This window comes from Alosa sapidissima, chromosome 17 (genome assembly GCF_018492685.1).
Source record: "Alosa sapidissima isolate fAloSap1 chromosome 17, fAloSap1.pri, whole genome shotgun sequence".
Lineage (NCBI taxonomy): Eukaryota > Metazoa > Chordata > Actinopteri > Clupeiformes > Clupeidae > Alosa > Alosa sapidissima.
The window spans coordinates 13,970,143-13,987,871 of NC_055973.1; the positions used below are offsets into that span (position 1 = coordinate 13,970,143).

A 17,729-nucleotide genomic window follows, 5' to 3' on the forward strand; every position below is an offset into this window, starting at 1 on the left:
TTCAACTCTATCCGTCACATGGAGACGAGCCAGCGCAGCGCGGAATGAGAATCAGCCAGCCGTCTAGGCTGCGATGGAGGGTCAGCGCGGAGGCAGTCTAGGCGTCTAGACGGGCGTCTGGTTTGGGAGATGGCAGTCGCGCCGCATCATGTCACGATGTCACGTCTCATCTCGTTTTATGCTCTGTCACCTCATGGCCGGTCCCTGCTGAGTAAAGGGCAGTGTGGCAGCTGCTGGGGGGACAGAACTGCCCCATCACACACACACACACACATATATACACACACACACTCTCTTACATGCGCACACACACAGTTGTTGCACATAGACACTATTCGTGTACCCACAGACTTACAGTACACTTTTAAAGACACTCAGTCAGTCACACTCAGACACACACACAAACACGGAGTCGCAGCCATGACAGATATCCATGTTAATATCCTGTGTGTGTGTGTGTGTGTTTGTGTGTCTGTGTGTGTGTGTGTGTGTGTGTGTGCAGGGACCTGAAGGCTGGAAACATCCTGCTCGGGGAAGATGGCTCAGTGCAGATCGCAGGTGGGTACTTTCCCCGTGTTTGACACACACGGGCCGCGCTTCTGCTTCCTGTCAGCCCACTTCCTGCCAAGTCCGAGGGAAAGGGGAAGTGACTGCTCATTTACACCCCGTCACAGCCTCGAAGCCTGGGGCACACATTTCAGCACAGCCCAGACACAGCATCCATACTGACACAAACACTTTCCATTTGTGTGTGTGTGTGTGTGTGTGTGTGTGCGCCACAGTTATAAAGTCGGAAAGTAAATCTAATTTATTGCATGCTTTGAGAATAATTGCCACTGTAGCCCAATGCTTTTCATTCAGAATGGATGGCATGTCAGTCAGACTAAACATTTGTCTGAATTTTAAATGAGTGATTTCTTATTTCCTTTTATTATCCAAAGGTCTTTAACCCGGGCACACTCCATGCTAGTTCGATGACTCAAATAGTCCAGTCACAGCCCTGAATGTTTTGACATTGTTTCCATGGTTAAATACATTCCCCAAATGAATGACCGTGACGTCCTAATGGAACAAGTTGTCTTGAATTTCCCAATTTTTGAAATGATGGTCATAGTCTCACACCTAGTTATCTGTACTATATACTCCAGGATAGTGTTAATCTCCAGTATAGTTGTAATCCCAGTATAGTGTTAATCTCTGGTATGGTGTTAATCCCAGTGTCCTGTGTAACATTGCTGTGCTCTGACCTCCACCCCTCAGTGGCACCACCAGTAGCTCTATTTTTTTGGGGGGTTGGTCTGTGCTGCATTGCAGTGGTGCATTCCTACTGAATCCTTAGAGTGGGGAAGCCCTAACCTTTAGTGCTACACAGACACTTAGAGAGAGAGAGAGAGAGAGAGAGAGAGACAGAGAGAGAGACAGACAGAGAGAGAGACACAGACAGACAGAGAGAGAGAGAGACAGAGAGAGAGACAGAGAGAGAGAGAGACAGACAGAGAGACAGACAGAGAGAGTAGAAAAACGAGTGGGAGAGAGTGAAAGAGAGAGAGGTGACTGTGTAATCTCTCAAGGACAGTTTGGCTGAGCGTGACCCTCTGGTGACCCCTGCAGATAAACAGTGCTGCTGCTGCTGCCGCCGCCCCTGGTCCAGTGTGCGCATGCACACATGTCTCTCACCGTGAGAACAGGCAGACCGGGGTCGAACCACCACAGGTGCCTGGCGCCCCACCACATCTGTCTAGTGTTTCAGGACTTTGGACTGTAGTAGTCCTAGTGGTGTGTGTGTGTGTGTGTGTGTGTGTGTGTGTGTGTGTGTGTGTGTGTGTGGAGAGCAGTGGGTGCAGCTGTGTGAGGAGGGTGCAGCCTTGCCCAGCCCCTTTGGTTCATAGTCAAGTCTTGTCAAGTCAAGTCCTTACTCTCTAGTGAAGAGGAGTGAGTGAGAATATTTAGAAACAACAGAGGAAAGAGTGGGATTCTCAGGGGGAATAGGAGTCTTTGAAGGTCCAACTAGAAGATTATACGAAAGTGTGTGTGTGTGTGTGATATTTGGAGAACAGGGAGATACACAGGCATCATAATCAGCATGCAGCAAAATATTTCAGCACACACACACACAGAGACACAATGCCTCAGCCTCCTCCGCCCCCGTAAAGTCTGTCAGTTTTGTGCCCCTGGGGAGTCTGAGCAGTGTGGCGACTGGGTCCCCGAATGAAGACGCACGCACACACACACACACACAGGGTTTGATTAAAGCAGAGCTGAGCGACCTATTTTCCACTGTTTCACATCTCACACACACACATGGGAAGGAAACTTGACTCATTCAGTGAAAGGCACACATCAGGCTTCCAGGAATCTGCTGTTTTTCCCAGTCTACCACGATATGTTGATTTCCATTATAAACTAGTCTATGGTTTGTGAACTGGGTTTGTAAAAAGTATCCACACATCACTGTATGGTCCACTGAAGTTATTTGTTGTTTATTTAAACAAACTGTTTGTTTGTTTGTTTGTTTGTTTGTTTGTTTGTTTTTGTCTGTTAGACTTCGGTGTTAGTGCCTTCCTAGCCACAGGTGGTGACATCACCAGGAACAAAGTGCGGAAGACATTTGTGGGGACGCCATGTTGGATGGCCCCAGAGGTGATGGAGCAGGTAGGTGCCTCATCCACACACTCAGGCACGTCCATACACACACTCACACACATCCATGCATGCATACACAAAGGTGAATAGACTCATACACACACATTAGAACAATTGTGCACATACCATTCAGACATGAATTAAAACATCATGCATACACTTAAACAGTGTAGTGAGTCCTAGTTGCATTTAACTGTGCAACTCAATGCTTCATAGCCACAGACAATCTCCTGGCACTGGGGTTTGTTTTGGTTCAGTGATATGCTTATTTCCTGTGAGAAAGGAGCGGTGGTAAGAGCCAGCAGTGTTGTTTGGCGTGTCCATCTGTGGTTTGTACATTTGAGCGATAATTGGCACCAGTAAGCTGCTCTGCGCACAGACAGACAACACTCAACAACCACCAAGTGCCTACAAATGAAAGCAGGCATGAGGAGATGATGGCGAAATACATTGCTTGTTGGCCGGGGCCGTGTGCACCCATGTGTGGGATAACGAGAATCTTCAGAGCTTACTGCCCTCTGTCAGCAGTTTAACTTGTGGTTTTGCTCAGGGCCGACGTTCCCACTACGGTCGTAAAAAGAGAACATTTGCGAAGTGACAATGGCCCTTGAATGGGCTCATGCATTATAATTGCCATTTCACAAAGGATACAATTTCCTACTGGTGAGACGTGTAAAGTCTCTGAAGGAGATTAAAGGTATTTGACTAGGCCACATTTCCTTAGCCTGTGTTAAATCCGTATGGAAGTGCCATTTCAGCTGAATGATTGAGCAGCCTGCTCTCTCTTCTCTTCGAAAAATGTCAGCTTCTGGGGTAAAATCTATTTTTACAAGAGTCTGTGAAAGATGTCAACAGTTGTGGTAGGCATGATGATGGCAATTAGATGAAACCAGTCAAGAGCACATTATTGGCAGAACATCTCTTTTAGCATGGTAGCTTTATTATTGTTTTATTGAGTTGTCATTGTTTGAACTGCAGCTTTTGTGTCATTTGATTTGACTGGAGTTGCATCAGCCAGTTATTAGATGGAATACTGCTGTTTTTGGTTGATACTGTGTGTGTGTGTGTGTGTGTGTGCGCGTGCGCGCGTGTGTGTCTGGACACAGGTGAAGGGCTACGACTTCAAGGCTGACATCTGGAGTTTTGGAATTACGGCCATAGAGTTGGCAACAGGAGCCGCCCCCTACCACAAGTACCCCCCTATGAAGGTGAGTTGGTGCCTCAAAGGAGAAGAGTGCAGGTCAGTTATGGAGACTTGGCCTGCATTCAGAACGTCCACTCATTCAGTACACAGTGCACTATTGTGAATAACCACTGTATAGGTTTTCAATGACCAGTGCTCTATTTAGTAAATGAGTGGATGTTGTGAACGCTGGCTAGGATCACACTCCTAGTACTCTGTAAGTTATGAGCACCTGTAAGGTATGACGTAGAGATGCTGGCCAGGTAAACAGGGAGGGAGCCTGTGCTCTCTTGTGGTTATGGTTATCCCATAGATGCCTGGGTGTGGACGTCCATGTCTTTCATGTGAAACCCTTCAGAGCCTCTTACACATTTTGAAGTTCATATGAAAAACCCCCATCATGTCAATCTTGTGGCATGTTGTTGCCATTGAAGCATTTAAGGTTTTCCTTTGAGTATCATGAGACATCGAATGTATTCTGAAAGTACTCTGGAAAACGCATTTAATATAGTCCCACCATATAAAGTTCTGGATTTTTTTTAGCAAATGTAGATTTATAGTATCTTATTTAAATGATTTGTTTTGTCTATGTAATTCTATTTGTTTGTTTTAATCTCTAATATTGTTTTATTATAATTTTTTTGCCATGATATACAGTAGTCATAGATACTGATATGATATTAAACCAAAACTACTGCTGAGTTCATACAGTTATTGGCAGCCAAATTTAAAAGAATATACAGAGCCACATTTCTCTGTTTCAAGTGTGTCTATATTGTAGAATGTTTCAAAAGCATTTAATGCTTTGCCATTTTCTCAACTGCATTTTATGAACATTGTGATGCTCAAGATTAGTTGGTTACCATTAAAAGCCATGTAAAACCATCATGACAATACACTAGTTGCTAATGTCATTTCCTGCTGACCTCTTGTCCTTGGTGGTACTGTAGGTGCTGATGCTGACCCTGCAGAATGACCCTCCTGGCCTTGAGACAGGCATCACAGATAAAGAGATGGTCAAGAAGTATGGCAAGTCCTTCAGGAAGATGATCTCTCTCTGTCTGCAGAAGGACCCAGAGAAAAGGTGTGTAACTGGTAGAATGACACAACCTGCATAATCATTGAGTGTGTGAGACATTTGTTTTATTTTCATTAACAAAACTAAAATACTCTAGAGAGATGGACTATACACGGTGAGAAGCAACTCTATAGCAAGATACAGACAATAAGCTCATGTCACAGTGTCCAGGTGTCCGGCCTCGTTGATGTTAATTGGCAGGGTAAAACATCTTCCTGTTCCTGACTGTGCTGTTCCACAGGAAGTTGGTTTACACAGTGGCGACATCTTGAGAAATGGTCTAATCTAAAATATAAAACCTGTGTGTGAAAACTTGCACTTAACTTTTGAGAATTGTACTAAAATAATGTTTTGTGCCTCCCCTAGTTTTTCTTAACATGTCATGCTGACTCTCTTGCTGTGATGGTAAAGCAGGGAGGTAGGTTGGTTAATAAAGTTGTTGAACTGACACCTTGTTCTCTCATGTCTCAGGCCAACCTCATCAGAACTCTTAAAGCATAAATTCTTCACGAAAGCAAAGGTACGTTTGATTTCATTTCGTTCTCCCCTGTTCTATCCTTTTCTGTAGAATTCACAAAGTGGCGTACGTGGGATTTAGCCATTTGTTGGTACATGCACGCCTTCATTATTAGTATCGATATAGCACAGAGTATTATAACCGTGTTGTCTAAGTGTTTGTATCCACTGTACGTGCACACTGGTCTTAGGTCAGTCAGTCAGTCAGGCATGCCTCCTATTACTTGGCTGGTGATGACACTAGACAAAACCAGGGATTAGCAGTCCATCAGTCACATCCTGTGCCCTGACACTGACCATGCTAACAACTGGAGCGCTGACTCAGCACTCTGGACAAGCTCCGGTCTTTGGTTGGGCTGCCTGAACCGACAGTGATACAGCAGCAATACCGTACATGTCCACTAGAGGGCACAGAACACCACCATTAGCGCACATGCTCTGCAATATTCACAGAAACGATGACACCAGCTGTTGTTTTGTCACTCTTGTGACATGATGTTTATCTTCATGGTCTACTCTTATGCTCAGTGATTAACTAATGCTTTTTTGTGTTCCTCGCTCTACAGAACAGTGAATATTTACAGGAGAGGCTACTACAGAGAGCGCCAACAATAACAGAGAGATCGAAAAAGGTCAGAGATCAGTGGACTGTGCAAGTGTTTGTGCCACCAGTGCATGTATCTTTGGCAGATGGTGCATATCTGTCTTGACTGTGTGTGTGTGTGTTTTGTGTTTGTGTGTGTGTGTGTGTGTGTGTGTGTGTGTGTGTGTGTGTGTGTGCGCGCGCAGGTGAGGCGAGTGCCTGGCTCAAGTGGCCGACTCCATAAGACAGAGGACGGGGAGTGGGAGTGGAGTGACGACGAGCTGGATGAGGAGAGTGAAGAGGGCAAAGCCGCTGTCGCCGCTCTACGGGTGAGACACACACACACACACACACACACACACACACACACACACACACAGACACCACAAACACCCATGTAGGTATGCACACAAAGATAGATGCTCACAACCTCACAATAGACTAATTTCTATACATACACTATAGCAGTGGTTCTCAAATGGGGATACGCGTGAAGGCACTCCAGGGAGTATGTGAGAGTTCATTAAATGAATTTTATATTTCAGTAGGCTATTCAATTTCATTATCCTAAAAACCTAGAGTCCCCCCCATACCAAGATGGTTCGACCCAACCTGTCACATGCCACCCGCCATCACCTGTCAATCACTGTAAAAACTCAAACGATGGAGTCGTGGTTGAAGCGTAGCGGTAATTCTTGTGCGCTTAGGGGGTACTTGGCTGAAAAAATATTTCACAGGGGGTACATCACTGAAAAAAGGTTGAGAACCACTGCACTATAGAGTGCTTTTAAGTATTTCAATCAGTTATAAATAGCAGATACACTTCTCTTGCTGGTCTGTTTAATGTCCAACCCAAGTCATACAGAACAACAATTGATACATCATCTCTTGTATTTTTAGGTGTATATAATATATAGGTCTATGTCAGCTATTTATGTTCTATATTTGCATCTTTTCGTACATCTGTCTATGTACAGTTCACAGTAGGTTTGCGTATGTTTGCTTGCATTTTCCTGTTTGTGTATGTGCTATGTATATTTGTATCTGTTTGCTTGTGCACATTTGTACCTCTCTGCGTGTGTGTGTGTGTGTGTGTGTGTGTGTGTGTGTGTGTGTGTGTGTGTGTGTGTGCAGTGCTGATCCTGTGGCTCTGTGTGTGTTTTGTGTTTGACGGTTGAAGGAGCAGCAGCCCAAGGCCAATAGCACACCCAGGCGACAAGTGCGCTTCGCCCAGCCCCTCGAGCTGCCCCCACCCAGGGTTGTTCTCTCTCCCTCAGATACAGATGGCTCCGCTAACAAGGAAGGCCTCCCGCCAGTGACCGCTAGCGCAGACTCGCACTAGCGAAGGGAAATTCAGTGGGGAATTGTTATATATTAGCATAGATTAGCACATGCTAGAACAGGCTAAATGATTGCTGTAGCGGTGACTGGACACAGGTTAGCCGTGGTAGTTTGAGTTAAAAAGGACTTGCATGGACTAGCATAAATTAACTAAAGCTAGTGCAAAGTTCCTGATAGGTGTCAGCTGATATCTGACAGGTGAGGACACATTGAGGGATAGTATTGTGCCAATGTCATAAGGAAATGTCTTAAATGACTTCGATGGCTGGATCAAGCAGATGACTTGTGAAAATACCCAGTGCGTGACTTTGAGGATGGATTATAGACGGAACCATGTTCCTCTTCTGTCTGCTGGCTTCTGGTAGCAATATTGGCCCTGGGTTCCCCCCATAATCACCACAGTTATTGCTTAACTACAAACCAAATTTTCCATCCCAGTTAACCACATTCATCCAATTTCCCCCCCCACACACACACACACACACTTACTGACTGATGATTTTCATATTACCATATTAATGGTATTATGGTTTGTAGCAGTTTCCTTTTCAAAATGGAACAGTATGCAGCGTGGCCTTTGACCAATGTAGGTTACCCTTCTCTTTATCTCTGAATGGACCAAATCATTCTGCCACTTTATCTGATCTCCCTGCGTGACACTGCTGATTTAAAGGATAAGCACATTCATCCTTCACTCCCACACGGCATATAACAGCAGTTATATAACGACTCTACAGTCTCTATGGAAATGTAATAATCTCCAATTCCCCTCTCAGGTAATTCCTGTTTGCAACGGGTGACAAAACACAGAACCCCCAGAGAGACGTAATAAGCTAATGTGTTTACACGCAGCTTTTAGCCTTTGAAGATTTAACCAGAGCAGCCCACGACAGAAAAGGAGGATGGGAAGTCTGAACTGGGGGTCCATCTGGGTAGAATAAAAGATGAGATCTAGAACATTTTGAGGAGACATCTTTCCTGGAAGCCATCTGTATTATTTATTTTTTAATAATTTTTTCACTACGTCTTTTTATTGCAGCTATCTGTCTACTGATCAAATCAATCCATCTTTATAACCAATAAAACAAAAACAGCAAGATTACTTATCTGTCCACTAGATGTAATCAAAAACATGAATAGAGCACTAACATGCGCTCTCAGTAACAGGGAATGCTTCATTTAACTCAGCGAAGTAAACGCAGAAAAACTAAAAAGAATAGAAATAAATAACACACTTTTGCTATCACAAACTGGTCATGCCAGCTGACTATTCACTCCTTGTCAGCAACATGTCGGAGAGGGTTATATACTGTACCGTACTCGTATATAGAGAAATCCTATCTTCAATCATAATTTTATTTATTTTTATTTCATTTAAAACAATATTTAACCAGGCAAGAATTGTTTATTTCCAGTGACACCCTGGCAAGTGCAAGATTCTACTTAAGATTCAATTTAAGGAGGAATGGGAGGGGGATAACTAGCTAAGCAGAGGTTAAAAAACATGTTAGGAATGGATCCCCACTCCCCAGGAAATGTTATATCAACCCGAGAAAAGGACTTTGCTATGACTCTTTCACACGCACACCTTTGCCCAGCAGCAGTGGGCCAGCTGTGCTGATTTTATTTCAGCCTGCGTCAGATGTTTGCACCACGCCTCCACTGTTTGACGTCATTAGGAGATGAATTAGTGGATAATCACAACATACAGGACTGGGGTCTTCCCATAAAGGCCTGGTGTGGCAAAGGGATCAGTCCATCCCCATCATCCATTGGGCTGATCATCCTTACTTTATACATCTGATTGGATTCAGGATCATTGTAATATTTATTAGTTGAGAGCAGACCTGGTTTAGCCAACCAAACATGAGTCACGTATGCAGAGAGCAGAGCAGTGAAACGGGCAGATCAGACCCCCAGATCTAATTTCTCATGTGAGCACAGACATCCCATGGCTAGGGAGCACAGAGAGCGATGAGCAGACCAAACGTACACGGTGACCTCAAAGATCCGCAGTCCTATCAGTCCTACTGTCAATGAGCCTGGAGTCCCCTGATCAATAATGCAGGTCACGTCTCTCGCCTCTCGCTACACCACTGTCGCTAGGGGGTCGTCAAGGTGTGCTTACTACATCCTGCTGGGAGAACGTTCATCTTAACTCATAAGTGTCTACCCTGTGAATGGGGCAACTCATACTGAGCTTAAAGGCTCAGCTTTGCAGCGTGCATTCGTTGCTTTTAAAAATACAGGACATATTTTTGCATCAATTTACCCATAACACAAGATTACACATATCAAATGCTCAAGGTGAGACTGTATAACATTCTGTACCCCCTCCCTTGCTAAATAATGAATAAGTAATAGTTTGTCTCCTACTAATCTAAACGAAAGTGTGTGATGTCAACATACACACACAGCCGCCATCCCGGGCTTGTCTGCTTTATCCGTGTCTGTCTGTGTCTTGTGATTCTCCCAGATGTTCTCCCCGTGCTAACGAGAGCCTCTAACTAGCCATAACGACCTGATGAGCAAAAACAACAGCGTGTCACCTGACTTCTGCCTTTGTCTCTTTTACAGTCACCCAGAGTAAAGGAAGGATCTCAGAATTCAGAGGTGAGTTTGTGTTTCATATTTGTATGTTGTATGTACACTAGTATTTACTTACTAACGTTAATTTACTAGAAATAATGTCATTTTAATTTATTTTATATTATTTCATCTTATTTGAATGAATAGAAATATGACCGTAGAATAGCTACCATATCATTGAATCATTTGGCAGGTCTCCAATTGCCCTGTAAAGTGAAGTGTTAGATCTCTTATCTAATCTGCTTTTGTTCCCTGAGGGACTTTAACCCTAAACTGCATCACTGGCAGCTTGACAAGCACTTCCACTTCAACTACAATTGAAAAAGATCAACTGAAAACCTCACATAAACACTGTGCTTTTGATTTGCCCCTAACCTTGCACAGTGTGCAGTGTGCCTCAGCCTAACCTGAATTTACCCTTCTCCTACCTTCTGGTGGATCTCGAATAGATTTTCGCAACGTCAGACACCTCGAGCGCTCGCCTTGCGGCCCCAGGCCAAGCAGAACTACCTCAGGCTGCCCCGGCGCAGACCGGCCCAGCTAACGCCCAACCCGCTGCCCAGGCTCCTGCTCCAGCAGCGCCCTCGCAAGGCCCCCCTCCTGCTGCTGCTGCTGCCGCTCCCGCTGCTGTTGCGCCCGGCCAGGTACACCAGCCAGTTCTCATGGTAACCAGGGGCTCAGGTTATAGAGGAGTAGCATCGCTGGAAGCCACCACCATCTTTAAAAATGTCAAAGTAAAACATTGTGTGTAAAATGTGCTCACCTCTGGCCACAATTTCACAAACAAGCCAATTCCATGCCACATTACTGATGGACACAAAAGTTTGTTGTCTGTAATCTTTCTGGCAGGAAATTGCCAGTTCATCCACCAATCCGTAACCAATCCACATAGACAACATCATTTGAGACCATCTATAGTGTGGCACCTGTGGTCTTGTAGGGATGCTCCCCACAGTATCACAGAAGTGTAATGATATTTTGAGCCTCATCAGTGGCTTAAAGTAATGTTTTACTTTGACATAGCAAGCTTGCCCCCAAGGCTATTCTGGTTGTTTTGGTCTCCAATAAGGTAGTTTTGGTCTCCAATAAAAGTTCTCATGCAGAATTAGACCCTAGGTTGTTCTTAGATCAAAGTTGTGCTTGAAGAGGATGGCAAATGTATTAAAAAATCACAGACCACCTCTATCACTGAGAGTTATAATATTGATTCATAGTCATGGTAGGGGGGAGTGGGGTAAGTTGAGTCCCTTTTTACCTAAGTCATAAGCCAAGGGAAAATGAGACAGGATAACTAATGCATACAACGCAAACAACAAGTTGAGGGTGTGTGTCATCATCAGTTGTAACCTTTACAGTATGTCTGGCTCAAATACACAACAAAATGTAGGGCTCTTGTGGCTCATCTTGTTCCACATTAGGGATAAATTGTAAATATATTAATGCAATGTAAAGTCCATGATTTAATTATCAATAATTAGCAATTAATAATATTTCCAACAAATCCACATTTTGTTGAATCCACTTTTGCTGTTCTTGCACACTTCAGTTCATCAACATATCTGAAATATAAATATACATTTCTAAATGATAAATTATTTTTGATGTGGGAGATTATTAACCTGACCCTAGCCAGATGAATTTCTCTCCGCCTAGCTCCACTCATCCATCTGGAACCGATCCATTGAAGTGTTGCTTCAGAAGGCTGGGCCTAATCAAAAAATGCTTGCATATGATTGAATAAGCCACTTGTCCGTCATCTATTGACGTGCTACTTCAACCACTCACATCGAAGCCAACCCGTGACGCTAATAACAGTGTGACAGTCGCTTCTACGTTATGTCACATCTATGAAACTCCCGCCCTGCGTCCTGATTGGCTGAACCATAAAGAAAAGAAAAAAAAGTCTTCTTGAAAGTTTTTTGAAAATGCTTACCACTCCATCCACATAGTTTTTCCTTCCGTAGCAAAATAAAAGGGTCACTTTCCAAGATGCAGGTGGTGGTTCATCCTACCCTCTCCCCTACACTCCCTTCTCAGTTCCATGTTTGCCTTCAAAGGGAGAGGTAGCAGTCATGTGCTGTCCAAAGCCCTCACTGAGTCCCCCTGTGCTTTGTCTTCAGGCCCCTGCTGCTCCTACGGATGCCACTAGGCCCATCAGCTTGGTATTAAGGTTGAGGTGCGTGTCTGAGTGCTTGTGTTGGTCTTATACTGTAGGTATACGCACATCAGTGTTATGATACAAGAAAAATAATACAATGTTATCTGTCGCTGTTTTTATAACATTTTGAACATTACTAGTTTAACATCACAGACATTTAACATTGCAAGTTTAACATCACAGACCTTTCTTGAATTAGAAGTTCTTGAATTAGAATATTACTGACTGTAATAACAGAAAACCTTAAGAGTTCATCACTGATATGGTCCAAAGCCTGCTTCACAAGGCCTGTCTTAGAAAAACAGTTATTTTGATTGATCTTCTGGCTGTCATGTGCCTCAAAGTATCTGTTGGACATTTATCTTAAGCACATGTGAGAACTTGTTTGGATGCAAGCTGTTCCAAGTCCCAACTCCCAGCCTGAGTTTGAGTCAGAGTGTGCCCCTGTTTATCAAACCATTATCAACACTGGAATACAATTTGAAGCACTGATCTTAAACTCAAACATGATCATTGGTCAATAACAGGATGAAGTCCTAACCTGCCTTTTCTCCTCCTCCTCCTCCTCTTCTCTCTTCTTAGAAACTCGAAGAAGGAATTGAATGACATTCGATTTGAGTTTGTGCCTGGCAGAGGTAAGTAAGATATCGTCAGAAAGCAAAAGACTCAAATAGTAAAGACCCACCTGCTCATATCTTTACTGAGGATGACACTCAAAGCAGTATCCAAAAGGAAGACACTCTGGCTGTCACCCAACAACAACAGCCAAAAGCACACATATCGCTATTTGGCCTAATTGCTCTAATTCACCATGGTTTGAGGCCGATCTAATGTCTTAGCCAACTGGGAAGCATGCTAACTGTCGGTGGATCTGCAAATAAAGAGAGCATGTTCGAGAACATGTAGCGACGGACATAGCAGAAGTCCCCTGGCTAAAAGCAGTGAATTTGATTTGCTGATGGGCTGTGGTGTGTATGAGAAATGGGAAAGGATGATTGATGATGCAGATTTGTTATTCCTGGTTAGACCCTCAAGGGGTTTAGAGCATCTAGCTGATTGAAATAAGACAGAGAGATAATGGATCTTTTTGGTATTGTATAATCTCTCTCTCTCTCTCCTTCTCCCTCCTCTGTCTCTCTCTCTCTCTCTCTCTCTGTCTCCACATTATTGTCTTATGCACCCTTTTCTCTCGTTTTCAGACACGGCAGATGGAGTGTCTCAGGAGCTGGTGACGGCTGGACTGGTTGATGGAAGAGACTTAGTCATTGGTCAGTATTCTGGGACCAGACCAGTTTGTTTGCTGGTTCTTTGTAGAATAGACATCTGCTTAGGGAGTCCAACAAGTGGGCTGTGTGATTTTGGCCCTGAATCAATGCAGTCTGACAAACTTTTGAACCAGACTATTCAATTTGTCATGTAGTTTCAGCAGGACATAACAATTATAATAATTATACCATGAAAAGCTCTTGTAAGATCTGATTGGATTTCTAGCACTTTCACATTTTTTTATGCGTCCAACTGAAACATGTAGTGTGAGTTACCATATCATATGCAACTAAAAAAAAAATCACACAGTGTCTGCCCAGCATAATTCGTCCTGTGGTACCTGGGGGGCAGCCGTGGCCCACTGGTTAGCACTTTGGACTTGTAACCGGAGGGTTGCCGGTTCGAGCCCCGACCAGTGGGCCGCGGCTGAAGTGCCCTTGAGCAAGGCACCTCACTGCTCCCCGAGCGCCGCCGTTGTAGCAGGCAGCTCACTGCGCCCGGATTAGTGTGTGCTTCACCTCACTGTGTGTTCACTGTGTGCTGTTTGTGTTTCACTAATTCACCGATTGGATTAAATGCAGAGACCAAATTTCCCTCACGGGATCAAAAAAGTATATACTTATACTTATACTTCACTGCCCGTAAATGCATGAATTTGTAGATCAATATAGGATTGTTTCACTTAAATGCAGGAAGTAATGATTATATAGTTAACTTACGTTAAAAGTCATGAAATAATTCATAATTAGGTTTTAGCCTGCATATCCACATTGGAATTAATTTGTTTTATGAAATGCTTGCATAGTTCTCTGGATCTGTACTCACGCTTGTCCTCTGCTATTTCAGTCGCTGCTAATTTGCAGAAAATTGTTGACGAGCCTCAAACCAATAAAAATGTCACTTTCAAGCTGGTAGGTAGAGAAAAAAATAGATCAAATATACACATCCATGTGTGTCCTCACTATAAAATCCTGTGATTTTAACATTTATTTGCTCTATTTGTACCCTCAAGGCTTCTGGTGTGGAGGTTTCCGAGATCCCTGATGATGTCAAGCTCATGGGATTTGCTCAGCTCAGCATCAGCTAAACTTAAAGAAAAAAAACAAAGAAAGTGGGACCGTGACTTGCCTAAAAAATGTGAAAAAAGACAAAAAACAACCAAACAAACTATAGAATGACAAATTGATGCATTTTTGTGGATGGCCCTAAAGAAACCACTGCTGCCAAAGAGAAAAGACCCATTTCGTCAGTCAGTCAGTCCCATAGGACATAACCATTTCACTCTGCTTCATCAAGTGGTGGAAGAAGGTGATGGCGTATATCAGAATCCAAAACCCATAGGAAGCACACAAAAGTTTACAGCGTATGTGTAGAAGGATGCAATTCTCAATACCAACCAGATATATTCTATTATGTTATGTTGTCTTTTTTCCTTTTTTCTCTCCATCATCCTTTCTTTTTTTCTGTAACGTGGTACATTTTGCACAATCTAAACTAAAGCCCTAAAGTCCTGGTAAAAAGAAATGTAATAATGCCTTATTCTTCAACAAAACTACTGAATGCATGTATAGGGATGTTCCTGTTTCGCCCTGATGAATTGTGGAGCTTACGAATTTCTTGACATGAGCGAATGTGGTTTCAATTACTGAAAGTCAAACTTTTAACTCTTAGTACCCTCTTTGTGTGCAAACCAGAGGGGGTCAACCACACAAAACCAACAGAGCATCCTATCAGTTTTATCAAATCTTCAGTGCATAGAGTCGCCAATCAAGTCGACACAACCACAAATACGAACAGTCCCCTAACCAACCAGTGCAAGGGAACTTCAGTGTTGCAGTTTAGTCGGTCAGTAAAAGTCACTTGGTGAATGCCTAGTCAGTTCTGTTGGCTTGGTTGTGGATACCCCACACAAACACACACGCACACACACTCATCCAGTTGACTCTAGGATGGATCTGGCTATGATCTGGCACCGACATGGCAGTTATGGCATCAGACGAGGGTCAGATCTGGGCCAGATCTGTTTAGGAGTCGGCTGTCTTGTGGGTTATCACTGCTGTAGCTCACTCAACTGCTAATGTAGCACAGTATGGACATGTTGCGCTGCGCTGCCTGAGCTCGGTGAACGGTTAGCTGTTAGCTGGACTTAGTGTGTAGATTACAGTAGGCTATGCTTTTTTTTTGTTTTGTTTTTTGCAATATTAGGAACCGATTGTTAGCGGTAACATTAGTTTATATCTTGAAGGACTCAGTAACTTGACTGGATGGTAAACTAATGAATCCAGAAGTTTAGTGATTTACAAAACCAGAATATCTCAGCTGGGTGATTTTTTTTTTATTTTTTTTATTTTTTTTTTATTAATCAACTACAAATAGTTCAGTGGGTGATGATTTACAGCAGATTGAGTTATAGCTTCATGTCAAGTGTCATAGCGTAGCCTGCACGTAGTTTAGCTAAATGGACTCACACACACACAGATACACACACAGCCAGATCAGATACTTTTCCACACACTTTCTCAAAAAACATTTCCGTAGTCTTAACTATACTCGCAGCTTGATCTCCGTAAGTAGCTTTTTGGGGTTCGTTTTTTTAGTGCTCTTGCGACGCCGTCAGTGGATTTCCTTAGTTCTCACAGTGATCTATTTAAAGCTATGTAAATCAAACAAAAAAAAAAAGTTTTTCAGCTAAGTAACTGAAGCCACAGGTGTTGTGTATGATGAAAACAATTGTGTGTTTGTATGTTGGTGTCAGCTGTGTCTTTTGGAATCATTTTTTTTCTTTCATATGCGTTAGGAAGAAAAAAAATTGTGAGTGCATTTGCTCAAATGGGTGAAGCAGATTTGATTTAACCTCTTTAGTATGTACATAATGAGACTTCTGTTTTGATTTGTTTTTATACTGCGTGTTTCACTCTTGGCCTTCGTGTCCTTTAGAGGGGAAGAGGATGGTAGTGTTTGTTTGAAGGTGCCTTTAAAAGGACACCATGCAAGTTTGAGGTTCTGTCTTTTTTTTTTTTTTTTCTTCAATTTCTTCTGCCTTTGATAAGATTTGTCATCATAAGCAGGTCTAATCTAAATGAAAATGATCAGCATTTAGGAGTCTGTCTGCCTTTTTCAGCCAATAACAGCATTTTCAGTTGTAGAACTTGCTGGATTGAAGAAGGGCTTCTCTCTCTCTTAATGTACTGAGTCAAGCAACATGTATGTGTGTGTGAGGGGCTCTCTGTTAAAATGCCCCATATTATGCACAGTGTATTTTGCTCTGCCCTCCTACCCTCTTAGAGTAGGAGGGGCTGGGTTTTTGTCAGTTTTGATTTCTTTGCTACACAGGTTCCCCAAAGGTGCCAGTCACAACACACACCCAAAATGATTCTCAAATACGCTCCAATACGAGTGCTTGCAATGCCTCCTTGGCCCTCCCAGAAGAAAGGTCCTGTTCTGGTAACACACCAAACCTCACCTATCCCCACGCTCAAACTTGTTTCTTCGTGTCACATGAATATCCAGTGATGCCAGCTCGGCCTGTTGGGAAATCATATACCAACTTACTACCCTGATGTAACATCATTAGCTTCCAGAACAAGATTATCTTCAGAGAATGTGCTTTGCTTGACATATTTGCGTAGGAGTGAGCACTTCAACAGAGCCAAACATGTATGGGGTTTTGTTTAATTTTGACTGGAACTGGTTTGACCAAACTCCAAATTTAGGACAGCGATACAAAGTATGTCATCACTTCAGTGCCATCGATTTTTTTTCTGTGTTGCCACAGGTTGATAAAAGCGCATTGAACATTGTATTCAACAATTAAGTTTTTTTATGTTTGTTTTGCTGTGTCTTCACATATCTGTCAGCTTGTCACTTGTGCTGAATTGTATCTTAAGTGCATAACCAGTACTATCTGTACTGTAGTATTGGGGACAGACTCCCTTCACACATTCATTTGTTGTAGGCAATAACTCAGAACTGTAAAATATTGAAATTTCATTTATTTTTATTTTCACTTTGACTCATTCTTAAATCTGCTCCTTTTTGTTGGTTTTGAACTTCCAAGCATGTTTCTGATTATTTTTAATCAATAAAGAATGAACATATCAGCTGTTACATGAGCACCTTGTCTTAAATTGACTTTACCTCCCGCTTTCTCTTGGCTTTCCGAAAACAAAATGAGAAAAGGTCACTGCTGGTGCTGAACTTTAACGGGGTGGCTTGTGACGGGAATGTCCGTGATCGGGGAAAGATCAGCTGAGACCAAATACCTCTACATTGAGTAGGCCTAGCCTACATCTTCCGGGGGTTTGTTTGTTTGTTTTGCTATTTTTTCGTTTCTTTACAGGACAAAGAATAAACTACTGCGAAAAGTTGATCT

At 42.9% G+C, this 17,729-nt stretch overlaps 1 protein-coding gene across 2 annotated transcripts in view; it reads left to right on the plus strand.

The window, feature by feature from the left end:
- Window positions 1-17,464, plus strand: part of oxsr1b (oxidative stress responsive kinase 1b) — a 64,261-nt gene extending 46,797 nt beyond the window's left edge. For both annotated transcript variants that reach the window (XM_042067044.1, XM_042067045.1), the window contains exons 5-18: window positions 503-558; window positions 2,543-2,652; window positions 3,750-3,851; window positions 4,777-4,910; window positions 5,376-5,424; window positions 5,987-6,052; window positions 6,210-6,332; window positions 9,922-9,957; window positions 10,383-10,577; window positions 12,054-12,109; window positions 12,674-12,726; window positions 13,291-13,359; window positions 14,204-14,268; window positions 14,370-17,464. In XM_042067044.1, coding sequence (XP_041922978.1) covers window positions 503-558; window positions 2,543-2,652; window positions 3,750-3,851; window positions 4,777-4,910; window positions 5,376-5,424; window positions 5,987-6,052; window positions 6,210-6,332; window positions 9,922-9,957; window positions 10,383-10,577; window positions 12,054-12,109; window positions 12,674-12,726; window positions 13,291-13,359; window positions 14,204-14,268; window positions 14,370-14,444 — 1,189 coding nt within the window. In that variant the 3' untranslated portion in view covers window positions 14,445-17,464. The remainder of the gene's footprint in view (window positions 1-502; window positions 559-2,542; window positions 2,653-3,749; window positions 3,852-4,776; window positions 4,911-5,375; window positions 5,425-5,986; window positions 6,053-6,209; window positions 6,333-9,921; window positions 9,958-10,382; window positions 10,578-12,053; window positions 12,110-12,673; window positions 12,727-13,290; window positions 13,360-14,203; window positions 14,269-14,369) is intronic.
- The last annotated feature ends 265 nt before the right edge of the window (window positions 17,465-17,729 follow it).